This window comes from Delphinapterus leucas, chromosome 11 (genome assembly GCF_059928025.1).
Source record: "Delphinapterus leucas isolate spDelLeu-1000000601 "Yukka" chromosome 11, BTC_Dleu_Yukka2, whole genome shotgun sequence".
Lineage (NCBI taxonomy): Eukaryota > Metazoa > Chordata > Mammalia > Artiodactyla > Monodontidae > Delphinapterus > Delphinapterus leucas.
The window spans coordinates 53371556-53384640 of NC_143139.1; the positions used below are offsets into that span (position 1 = coordinate 53371556).

The window sequence follows — 13085 nt, forward strand, 5'->3', positions numbered from 1 at the left end:
CATGGAACCTAATAATAGCTAACTTGGGTAAAGTACAGGATACATGTGGGTAAACGAGTAATGAGGGGAAATTTAAATATGAATTATTAGGTCAGAAAGTGTTTCATCTATTTTGTTATTGCCTATAACTATGCCTGTCTTTTCTAAGACACTAAATAACATTTGGTGAATATAGGAAAGAACAAAGAAATGTTGAGATTTAATACCTGGAAGAAAGGAGCTATTTAAATTCTTTTTTCCCCCAACTAGAGCAATAACAGATTTAGACTGAATTTTCCTCGTCTCTTAACTGGGCTTTCGCTCTCTCTCTCTTTTTAAATTTTATTTTTAGGAAGGCCAGCTCCAATTCGAATGAAGGAGATAAAAACATGGATACTGAAACACATGATTCGGTATCTCCGATTGCTGTCTGTGTATGTTTTAGGGAACAATAAAATAGCTGCAGGATTATTAATTCCACAAATGCTGAATACAGAGAGTAATCATTTAGCTATTCCAGATAAAAGGAATAAGCCCTGAATACAATCATCGGTCATCGGCCCTTGGTCTTACTATGGTCCTTATTGCTTTAGGGGGCTGGCTCTTCAATGCACGTTGGGAGTGCCCAGAAGAGGCTCAGCTGCCTTCAGAGGATGAGGCGACCATCACTCTCATGGATTAGTGCTAGGAAGCCGCTACTAGGCCTCCGCCAAGAACATCAACTCATCCGCAATGCGCCTGCCCAGACCGCAGCAGCCTAGCTCTGCACACACCCCACAACAGCCAAAAACAACTGTAAGAGAAAATTCGAATCTGCTGCAGAAATCTAATCCACCGTACTCCGAAGGATTTACTCAACACAGCTGCCTCGCCAGACTACAAATCCCAGCATTCAGGCCTCCCATGGAGCCAATGAGGAAGCTACAAGTTCCTTCAGCCAATCATATCTTGACCCAGTGTAACGTGCGGACTGAATTCTGGGATTTGTGGTTTTCACGTGGCAACTTGCACCATCGTGGTTAAGGCAATGCAGGCCACGCGTCCAATTCAGAACGAAAGCTCCTTCTAATAACTCTTCTGTTCGCCCCGAGTCTAACCTGTTAATTAGCTTTACTCCTAGGCCTTATGCGCCTTAAAAATCGTAATCTTTTTCTCTTACTGTCGAACAGGAAAAACAAGTCATTTTCGGATGAAGGTATCCTCCTCCCACTGGCCCCCAATCCTTTAACCGCCGCTTTCAAGTCTCGCGAGAACAGCCCCTTTTGGCCGTTGTCATGCCTCCTGAAGGGCGGGTCACGCGAAGATTGACACAGGCTTCAGCCAACAGGATTGTCCTTTACCTAGCGTCTCAGCAGCGTGCGTGGGGAGACTTCCTTGAACCCTGACCTCAGCTTTCCGTAGCGTCCCGCGTCTGCCGCGCCCTCCCCCGGAGCGAAGGAGGCGGGTTTTGGCCTCTTGCCTTAGGGAGCGAGTGCGGAGGGAGTGGGAGTGGGACTGCCCCGAGTGGAAGTGGCTGCCTCTCCGGAGAGAGCCTGCTGTACTCCTCGCTGCTCATGAACTCGTTTTCCGGCGAGCAGCGCCGTCGTTAGGCCGGCCCCGTAGCCTCTGCTTCCCCCGGGACAGGCCCACGCCTCGCCGGGGAGGGGGCAGCCCGTCCAGGCGCCTCCCTTGTCAGCGTCTGCGTCGCGCTGCGACCCTGGAAGCGGGAGCCGCGGCGAGCGAGAGGAGGAGCCCCAGCGGCGGCGGCGGCGGCGGGCAGCAGCACGAGCAGCGCCGGCGGGCGGGATCGAGGCCGGCAACATGGCGAGCGCCTCGTACCACATTTCCAATTTGCTGGAAAAAATGACATCCAGCGACAAGGACTTCAGGTGAGGCCGAAATCCGACCCTCAGCTCCCCTCGGGGTCCCCCATCCGCGGCCCTGGCCCTCACACAGGCCTTGCCCCACCCCTTTGGCCTTAACTGGTTGCTCGGCTTTGCGGAGGTCTCCAGGCCACCCTCCGCTCCCCGATCCCGGCAGGTCCCTTTCCTCGCCCACCTTCTAACCCCCTTCCCCCGTTCTTTCCTCTAGGCCGTTGCCCGTCTCTGGTCCTAGGCCTCTTCTGCGTCCCCCACCGCATGCTCTGCCCTCCCAGGACGTGACTTTCGCGTCCCAGGTAGCGTGAAGGAGCGAGATCACGCACCATTGTGAGCAAGGGAGTCGCTCTACGCTTGGAGACCCGGAGGCCAGGCCTACCCGCCGGCCTGCCCGAGGCGCTAGGCCGCCCTGCTCCCGGGGCCAGAGCTGCTGCTGCTGCCCACTCGGGGTCCCAGCTGCCGCCTCCTTTCTCGCAGATGTGAGCGGGCCTAGGTGCATTCAGCTCGAACGATTTGCTTTCTTTTCCAGCCCTTCGGGGATTGGGCTATAAACTTTCTTTGGATTATCCCTTTCGTCAAGGTGGGAAGAAGGTGGAGGGGGAGCCAGGAGGGTGGAAACTTGACTCGTAGGGTTTTCCCGCCAGCATTTCTTGTCATTTTCCCTCGTCAGGCAAAAACCCAAGCAGGATCTCGGGGTTTCAGTCTCATTTCTTTATATCCAAAATTACTGCCAGAAAGGTGAATTACTGAACCTGAAACAAAAAGGTGCAACAAGCAAATGGGTCTTATTGAAAGGCGTTTTCTAATATGGGGATGGTGAATGTGAAGGTTTGTTATAAAGTTCTGTTCCAGGAGACTTGTACGGTTGGTTCCAAACCTTGGTCACATGCATATTGAAGAATTGTTATATTTTCACGGGTAATCTTGGTTTCTCTCCCTCTTTTTTTTTTTGCACTACAGTAATTGTTACATTCTTTCCTTCCCGCCTTCTATCCCATCACAAAATCAATCAACTCCCGATCTAATTAGCTTTTTATAGCTTGGATACTTGTTTTGTTCTCTAGTGGTTTTATTTTCTGTGCATTTTAAAGGGAAGAAAAAATAGTCTTCAATTTAAATTGTGGCTGACGGGCTTATTTGGTTTTTTTGTATGAACGGTACGTTTTAACATCTGAAAACACGCCCAAACCTTATGTACTGGGGAAATATTTTTTGATTTGTGAAAGGAGAACCAAGAAAAATGTAATAATCTGTTCCTAATTAAATTAATATGCTGGCATATTAAAATAGCCAATGAAATACATTTTGGTTCTGTGACTTCATAGCCAGAAATGATTCTCAAAAAGTTTTGCAATCTAGGGAGTTTTTAAGTATTGTATTCAAAAGTTTTAAAATTAGTTTGCTAATAATAAAGGTTCGAGTGTTCGTTTTTGGAAGAGACGTGTTTATTTTGGGCATTAATATTTTTAGATTTGTGAGTTCTAGGGTCAAAATCAAGATTAAAATAAATAAAAGGTTTTGTTTGTTTTTTAAAGGATTAGAATGCTGTTTACTTCCCTTTGGAGCTTTGCTTGCTCCCAATGCAAGCCGTTAAAATTTAAATAAACATTTGAATGGAACATACATAAAAAACTTTAAGTAGGTAGAATGTGTGGTGTGATTTTTACCCCCTGCCATTTCTGTCAGTTTGGCTCATTCTGTAAAAGTACTGACTTTCATTCTGATTGTGTTCAGTTTTAGTCTAAAGATAGGACTTTCCCTATAATAGTACAGTTTTGTTCCACTAGTCAGACTTGTGCGTGGATAATATGTTTAGAATAAAGAAGTCAAGTCATGTGATAATACTGCATATGTGATTATTGACTGAAGCTTTCTTTCTTACATTTCCTCTAAAGGAAAGGTAATACGTACGTGCTTGAGGAGTTTTTTGTTTTTTCTAATTATATGGAAGAGTAATGCTCTGATGTTAAGGTATACTAGTGTTGAACTTGATAAGGATTTTCTACCAATTTGGGCTTGAATAAGTTAAAACATTGCTTGGAGGATTACTCCTAAAAATGTGATACTGATAATATTTTTAATAGTTGGTGAATATTATAGAAGATATGCCTAAGAACAGTAAGTGACTTCCAGTAATTTGTCATTAAGATATTTTTAACAACTAAGTTTTTAAGACTTAATACGCTCAGACCATTCAGTAATAGACAAGTCTTGGGAACCAAAGCACTATATATATTAAATTACTGACACTTAAGAGATTAATTAAAATAACGTTTGCGGTCAAGTGTTTTGAAGATTTTTCCGTATTTGAATACATGTGTTCTATTTTTAAATGATGCTTTCGAATTTCTCGTTAGAAATTTATTGTTTATTTTGCTGTAAATATCATAGTTATTGTTACATGTTTTAAAATACCTAGTGCTAGAAGGATCTTGAGGACAAGATTAACGTTATAGAAAATCTAACATGTGCAGACCACTCTACCTTGTGCTAAGGGGAGAAGAAGATATTACATCCAAAAGGAAGAAAAAACCATTTTTCTCATGGTGGAATCCAAAGGGAATATGACCTACCAGTTACAAATATGGGTTCTAGTCCTGTAGGATTCTTTGCTGTGTACTATCTGATATCTTGGACAGGCTACTTAGTTTGGGATTAAATTCACTTTTGAGAGACTTGTACATGGGTAATTACAAAAGGTCCCTTATAGGCCCAAATTTTCAGGTCTCTGAATAACTAAATAGATTTTTAATGTAAAGAAGGTAAAGAAATGGATGCAGACTTCAAAATTTTGGAATGTCAACGTTTTTAAAGATTTTTTTTTTTTTTTGGTAGGACTTAAATTATAGGCGCAATTTATTGGGGGGAAAAAACCTAGTGTCCTTTTTTCTTTCATGTTTTAGTGTTCTTCGAAGGTAGGATACTATGGTTTAGTGGCAGTAAGTAGTGATTCTGTAGATAACAGAATGAAAACTTTAATGTGTATAAACAAAGTGAATGCTGCACCTATAAATATTAATACTGAATATTCAGTGGGTTGAGGTAACTAATAAGGTTCTGCTTTTATTTCATATGCTTCATCACCAGCTTTTATTTTCATATGCTTCATCACCAGCTGAGTTCCAGTATTCCAAGGAATCAAGAGCTAAAAAAATTTTTTTACTGTTCTTTTATTTCTCTGTACATAATTGTTAATGCTTACTGTGGACTTTATACACTTGATCCTTACAACTTTAGTAAAGTGGATACTAGCAATCTCTGTTTCAGCTGAGGAAACTTCAATCTGGTGATGCTGAGTGCTTGCCCAAGGCCAGTTAAACAGTAGTAGATCAGGGATTTCCAGATACCCCCAGAGCATGAACTTTAAACTACCATATTCTACTTCTGCAAGCTTTTGACTAGGGTACATTAAGAGTAAGACCTTAAATTTCAGTTCCCTCTAAGTTAGGCTTAGGGAGTATTTTGTGCTAGAAGATTAAATAATTCCCTGAGAGGGACGACAAAAAGTTGAAGATAGTGCTTGCCTTCAGTATTCTCTGCATGCTTGTTGAGTGGTTAAGGCATTTGTAAAAACATAAATAACCCAGGGCAGTATGTAGTGTTCAGGCTTAAGTGGCAGAGAAGATGAAAGCAGGGAGATTCATTCATGTTCAAGGAGTGATCTGAGCTAGGTCTTGAAGTTCTAGGTAGGTGTGAAAGCACACAATACAAACAGCACTCTTGGGGTGGGGATAGGAACGGTAGGGACCTTGTCTTACTGAACTGGATCCTCCACTTTATTCAGTGCCTTGGCCATGTGGGTTCTCAATAGATAACTTGTTTTAAATTCCAGAGTTAAAAAAGCATGTAAGGATTGGGGAAGTTTAAGAAGTCATTGTAAAATCTACCAATCTATTATTTTTAAATACCATTTGATACAATCTTAAAATAATTCACTGCATTGTAGAATTTCCTAGCTTGATTATGGTTTATGTCACCAAATATATTTATGTGTTTTGACTATTGGAAGGCATTTGCCCTTGGAAACTGTTTAAAATGCTAATAAAAATCTCGGGCCTGTTACAGAATCATCAGTTTTCAGAGTTGGAAGGGAGCTTAGAGATCCCATAACATAGCTGAAAGTACTGTATGGGCATTTACAATAATGTAACAGGAAAGACTACATTATCTGGACTGCTTGTGCTTGAAGAAAAGTAAGTTTAATCCGAAGAAAAAGATTTGCAGAGATTAAGAAGGTGATTTCTGAGCATTTTCTAAGTTCTTTGTACATTGATGGCATTAAGTTACACGATTTCACTTGTGATTTGGTGGGGAGGGATACAGGTATAGTACTGCTAATGCTCATTATCAGCAATGATTAGGGCTCACTACTGAAAAAGAGGAGAAAGGGACCTCATTGAGGAAACTGAAGAAGAAAGATGACTAAAAATTAGTTTTATTTACGTGAACGATATTAAGACTGTCCCAAGTTAATTCATAACTCTAAGAGAATAAATGAGACAGCAGTGTGGTGTGTACAAGATATATGAAAGATAATTGGTTCACTGGGTGATGCAGTTGGCCCATAGCATTTAGCTTTCTGTTGGAAACAAGGGTAAAATTGTGTTTATATATTAAGGGAACGGTTTTGGAAACCACTCTGTGCAGTACAAAGGATCTATTTCTACCATTATTATTTTTTTTAACATCTTGATTGGAGTATAACTGCTTTACGATGGTGTGTTAGTTTCTGCTTTACAACAAAATGAATCAGTTATATATATACATATGTTACCATATCTATTCCCTCTTGCTTCTCCCTCCCTCCCACCCTCCCTATCCCACCCCTCCAGGTGGTCACAAAGCACCCAGCTGAGCTCCCTGTGCTATGCGGCTGCTTCCCACTAGCTATCTACCTTACGTTTGGTAGTGTATATATGTCCATGTCTCTCCCTCGCTTTGTCACAGCTTACCCTTCCCCCTCCCCAAATCCTCAACTCCATTCTTTAGTAGGTCTGTGTCTTTATTCCTGTCTTACCCCTAGGTTCTTCATGACATTTTTTTTCTTAAATTCCATATATACGTGTTAGCATACGGTATTTGTCTCTCTCTTTCTGACTTACTTCACTCTGTATGACAGACTCTAGGGTCTATCCACCTCATTACAAATAATTCAATTTCGTTTCCTTTTATGGCTGAGTAATATTCCATTGTATATATGTGCCACATCTTCTTTATCCATTCATCCGATGATGGACACTTAGGTTGTTTCCATCTCCGGGCTATTGTAAATAGAGCTGCAATGACCATTTTGGTACATGACTCTTTTTGAATTATGGTTTTCTCAGGGTATATGCCCAGTAGTGGGATTGCTGGGTCATATGGGAGTTCTATTTGTAGTTTTTTAAGGAACCTCCATACTGTTCTCCACAGTGACTGTATCAATTTACATTCCCACCAACAGTGTAAGAGGGTTCCATTTTCTCCACACCCTCTCCAGCATTTATTGTTTGTAGATTTTTTGATGATGGCCATTCTGACTGGTGTGAGATGATATCTCATTGTAGTTTTGATTTGCATTTCTCTAATGATTAGTGATGTTGAACATTCTTTCATGTGTTTGTTGGCAGTCTGTATATCTTCTTTGGAGAAATGTCTATTTAGGTCTTCTGCCCATTTTTGGATTGGGTTGTTTGTTTTTTTGTTATTAAGCTGCATGAGCTGCTTATAAATTTTGGAAATAAATCCTTTGCAGTTGCTTCATTTGCAAATATTTTCTCCCATTCTGAGGGTTGTCTTTTCACCTGGTTTATGGTTTCCTTTGCTGTGCAAAAGCTTTGAAGTTTCATTAGGTCCCATTTGTTTATTTTTATTTCCATTTCTCTAGGAGGTGGGTCAAAAAGGATCTTGCTGTGATTTATGTCATAGAGTGTCCTGCCTATATTTTCCTCTAAGAGTTTGATAGTTTCTGGCCTTACATTTAGGTCTTTAATCCATTTTGAGCTTATTTTTGTGTATGGTGTTAGGGAGTGATCAAATCTCATACTTTTACGTGTACCTGTCCAGTTTTCCCAGCACCACTTATTGAAGAGGCTGTCCTTTCTCCACTGTACATTCCTGCCTCCTTTATCAAAGATAAGGTGACCATATGTGCATGGGTTTATCTCTGGGCTTTCTATCCTGTTCCATTGATCTATCTTTCTGTTTTTGTGCCAGAACCATACTGTCTTGGTTACTGTAGCTTTGTAGTATAGTCTGAAGTCAGGGAGCCTGATTCCTCCAGCTCTGTTTTTCGTTCTCAAGATTGCTTTGGCTGTTCGGGGTCTTTTGTGTTTCCATTCAAATTGTGAAATTTTTTGTTCTAGTTCTGTGAAAAATGCCAGTGGTAGTTTGATAGGGATTGCATTGAATCTGTAGATTGCTTTGCGTAGTTGAGTCATTTTCACAATGTTGATTCTTCCAATCCAAGAACATGGTATATCTCTCCATCTATTTGTATCATCTTTAATTTCTTTCATCAGTGTCTTATAATTTTCTGCATACAGGTCTTTTGTCTCCTTAGGTAGGTTTATTCCTAGATATTTTATTCTTTTTGTTGCAGTGGTAAATGGGAGTGTTTTCTTGATTTCACTTTCAGATTTTTCATCCTTAGTGTATAGGAATGCCAGAGATTTCTGTGCATTAATTTTGTATCGTGCTACTTTGCCAAATTCATTGATTAGCTCTAGTAGTTTTCTGGTAGCATCTTTAGGATTCTCTTTGTATAGTATCATGTCATCTGCAAACAGTGACACCTTTACTTCTTTTCTGATTTGGATTCCCTTTATTTCCTTTTCTTCTCTGATTGCTGTGGCTAAAACTTCCAAAACTTTGTTGAATAAGAGTGGTGAGAGTGGGCAGTCTTGTCTTGTTCCTGATCTTAGTGGAAATGGTTTCAGTTTTTCAGCATTGAGGACGATGTTGGCTGTGGGTTTGTCATATATGGCCTTTATTATGTTGAGGAAAGTTCCCTCTATGCCTACTTTCTGCAGGGTTTTTTTTTTATCATAAATGGGTGTTGAATTTTGTTGAAAGCTTTCTCTGCATCTTTTGAGATGATCATATGGTTTTTCTCCTTCAGTTTGTTAATATGGTGTATCACGTTGATTGATTTGCGTATATTGAAGAATCCTTGCATTCCTGGAATAAACCCCACTTGATCATGGTGTATGATCCGTTTAATGTGCTGTTGGATTCTCTTTGCTAGTATTTTGTTGAGGATTTTTGCATCTGTGTTCATCAGTGATATTGCCCTGTAGTTTTCTTTGTTTGTGACATCCTTGTCTGGTTTTGGTATCAGGGTGATGGTGGCCTGGTAGAATGAGTTTGGGAGTGTTCCTCCCTCTGCTATATTTTGGAGGAGTTTGAGAAGGACAGGTGTTAGCTCTTCTCTAAATGTTTGGTAGAATTCACCTGTGAAGCCATCTGGTCCCGGGCTTTTGTTTGTTGGAAGATTTTTAATGAGAGTTTCAATTTCAGTGCTTGTGATTGGTCTGTTTATATTTTCTATTTCTTCCTGGTTCTGTCTCAGAAGTTTGTGTTTTTCTAAGAATTTGTCCATTTCCTCCAGGTTGTCCATTGTATTGGCATAGAGTTGCTTGTAGTAATCTCTCATGATCTTTTGTATTTCTGCAGTGTCAGTTGTTACTTCTCCTTTTTCATTTCTAATTCTGTTGATTTGAGTCTTCTCCTTTATTTTCTTGATGAGTCTGGCTAATGGTTTATCAATTGTATCTTCTCAAAGAACCAGCTTTTAGTTTTATTGGTCTTCGCTATCGTTTTCTTCATTTCTTTTTCATTTATTTCTGATCTGACTTTTATGATTTCTTTCCTTCTGCTAACTTTGGGGTTTTTTTGTTCTTTCTCCAATTGCTTTAGGTGCAAGGTTAGGTTGTTTATTCAAGATGTTTCCTGTTTCTTAAGGTAGGATTGTATTGCTATAAACTTCCCTCTTAGAACTGCTTTTGCTGCATCCCATAGATTTTGAGTCGTCATGTCTCCATTGTCATTTGTTTCTAGGTATTTTTTGATTTCCTCTTTGATTTTTTCGGTGATCACTTCGTTATTAAGTAGTGTATTGTTTAGCCTCCATGTGTTTGTATTTTTTACAGATCTTTTCCTGTAATTGATATCTAGTCTCATAGCATTGTGGTCGGAAAAGATACTTGATACAATTTCAGTTTTCTTAAATATACCAAGGCTTGATTTGTGACCCAAGACGTGATCTATCCTGGAGAATGTTCCATGAGCACTAGAGAAAAATGTGTATTCTGTTGTTTTTGGATGGAATGTCCTATAAATATCAATTAAGTTCATCTTGTTCAGTGTATCATTTAAAGCTTGTATTTCCTTATTTATTTTCATTTTGGATGATCTGTCTATTGGTGAAAGTGGGGTGTTAAAGTCCCCTACTATGAATGTGTTACTGTCCATTTCCCCTTTTATGACTGTTAATATTTGCCTTATGTATTGAGGTGCTCCTATGTTGGGTGCATAAATATTTACAATTGTTATATCTTCTTCTTGGATCGATCCCTTGATCATTATGTAGTGTCCTTCTTTGTCTCTTCTAATAGTCTTTATTTTAAATTCTATTTTGTCTGATAAGAGAATTGCTACTCCAGCTTTCTTTTGGTTTCCATTTGCATGAAATATCTTTTTCCATCCCCTTACTTTCAGTCTGTATGTGTCTCTAGGTCTGAAGTGGGTCTCTTGTAGACAGCAAATATATGGGTCTTGTTTAGTATCCATTCAGTCAATCTGTGTCTTTTGGTGGGAGCATTTAGTCCATTTACATTTAAGGTAATTATTGATATGTATGTTCCTATTCCCATTTTCTTAATTGTTTTGGGTTCGTTATTGTAGGTCTTTTCCTTCTCTTGTGTTTCTTGCCTAGAGAAGTTCCTTTAGCAGTTGTTGTAGAGCTGGTTTGGTGGTGCTGAACTCTCTCAGCTTTTGCTTGTCTGTAAAGGTTTTAATTTCTCCATCAAATCTGAATGAGATCCTTGCTGGGTAGAGTAATCTTGGTTGCAGGTTTTTCTCCTTCATCACTTTAAATATGTCCTGCCACTCCCTTCTGGCTTGCAGAGTTTCTGCTGAAAGATCAGCTGTTAACCTTATGGGGATTCCCTTGTGTGTTATTTTTCCCTTGCTGCTTTTAATATGTTTTCTTTGTATTTAATTTTTGACAGTTTGATTAATATGTGTCTTGGCGTATTTCTCCTGGGATTTATCCTGTATGGGACTCTCTGTGCTTCCTGGACTTGATTAACTATTTCCTTTCCCATATTAGGGAAGTTTTCAACTATAATCTCTTCAAATATTTTCTCAGTTCCTTTCTTTTTTTCTTCTTCTTCTGGAACCCCTGTAATTCAAATGGTGCGTTTAATGTTGTCCCATAGGTCTCTGAGACTGTCCTCAGTTCTTTTCATTCTTTTTTCTTTATTCTGCTCTGCAGTAGTTATTTCCACTATTTTATCTTCCAGGTCACTTACCCATTCTTCTGCTTCAGTTATTCTGCTATTGATCCCATCTAGAGTATTTTTCATTTCATTTATTGTGTTGTTCATCGTTGTTTGTTTCATCTTTAGTTCTTCTAGGTCCTTATTAAATGTTTCTTGCATTTTGTCTATTCTATTTCCAAGATTTTGGATCATCTATACTATCATTTTGAATTCTTTTTCAGGTAGACTGCCTATTTCCTCTTCATTTGTTAGGTCTGGCGGTTTTTTATCTTGCTCCTTCATCTGCTGTGTGTTTTTCTGTGTTCTCATTTTGCTTATCTTACTGTGTTTGGGATCTCCTTTTTGCAGGCTGCAGGTTCGTAGTTCCCGTTGTTTTTGGTGTCTCTCCCCAGTGGCTAAGGTTGGTTCAGTGGGTTGTGTAGGCTTCCTGGTGCAGGAGTCTAGTGCCTGTGTTCTGGTGGATGCGGCTGGATCTTGTCCTTCTGGTGGGCAGGTCCACCTCTGGTGGTGTGTTTTGGGGTGTCTTTGAACTTATTATGGTTTTAGCCAGCCTCTCTGCTAATGGGTGGGGTTGTGTTCCTGTCTTGCTAGTTGTTTGGCATAGGATGTCCAGCACTGTAGCTTGCTGGTCGTTGAGTGAAGCTGCATGCTGGTGTTGAGATGGAGATCTCTGGGAGATTTTCGCCGTTTGATATTATGTGGAGCTGGGAGGTCTCTTGTGGACCCTTGTCCTGAAGTTGGCTCTCCCACCTCAGAGGCACAGCATTGACTCCTGGCTGCAGCACCAAGAGCCTTTCATCCACACGGCTCAGAATAAAAGGGAGAAAAAGTAGAAAGAAAGAATTAGTAGAAGAAAGAAAAAAAGGAAAGAAAGAAAGAAAGGAAGGAAGGAAGAAAGGAGGGAGGGAGGGAGGAGGGAAGGAAGGAAAAAAAGAAAGATAAAGTAAAATAAAATAAAGTAAGATAAAATATAATAAAGTTATTAAAAAAATAATTATTAAGAGAAAAAACAAAACAAAACCGGACGGTTAGAGCCCTAGGACAAATGGTGGAAGCAAAGCTATACAGACAAAATCTCACATAGAAGCATACACATGCTCACAAAAAGAGGGAAAGGGGAAAAAAATCATAAATCTTGCTCTCAAAGTCCACCTCCTCAATTTGTGATGATTCGTTGTCTAAAGGAGGGAAGGAAGGAAAGAAAGAACGAAGATAAAGTAAAATAAAATAAAGTTATTAAAATAAAAAGTAATTATTCAGAAAAAAATTTTTCAAAATACGGACGGATAGAACCCTAGGACAAATGGTGGAAGCAAAGCTATACAGACAAAATCTCAGAAGCATACACAAACACACTCACAAAAAAAAAAGGGGAAAAAATCATAAATCTTGCTCTCAAAGTCCACCTCCTTAATTTGGTATGATTCGTTGTCTATTCATGTATTCCACAGATACAGGGTTCATCAAATTGATTGTGGAGCTTTAATCCACTGCTTCTGAGGCTGCTGGGAGAGATTTCCCTTTCTCTTCTTTGTTCTCACAGCTCCCAGGGGCTCAGCTTTGGATTTGGCCCCGCCTCTGCATGTAGGTCGCTGGAGGGCGTCTGTTTTTCACTCAGACAGGATGGGGTTAAAGGAGCAGCTGATTCCAGGGCTCTGGCTCACTCAGGCCGGGGGGGGGGGGGGGGCACAGAGTGCGGGGCGAGCCTGCGGCAGCAGAGGCCAGCATGACGTTGCACCAGCCTGAGGCGCGCCGTGCGTTCTCCCGG

The 13085-nt window shown here is 40.3% G+C and overlaps 1 protein-coding gene across 2 annotated transcripts in view; it reads left to right on the plus strand.

The window, feature by feature from the left end:
- The first annotated feature begins 1416 nt into the window (after positions 1–1416).
- The window catches only part of CAND1 (cullin associated and neddylation dissociated 1), a 52378-nt gene continuing 40709 nt past the window's right edge, over positions 1417–13085 (plus strand). Inside the window, exons 1-2 of one of the 2 annotated variants that reach the window (XM_089920973.1) lie at positions 1417–1847; positions 2050–2134. Coding sequence is in view for 1 of the 2 variants with exons in the window: in XM_022571598.3 (XP_022427306.1) it covers positions 1780–1847 (68 nt within the window). In the remaining variant the exon portion in view is untranslated. The remainder of the gene's footprint in view (positions 1848–2049; positions 2135–13085) is intronic. The other variant, XM_022571598.3, reaches the window with a different exon arrangement.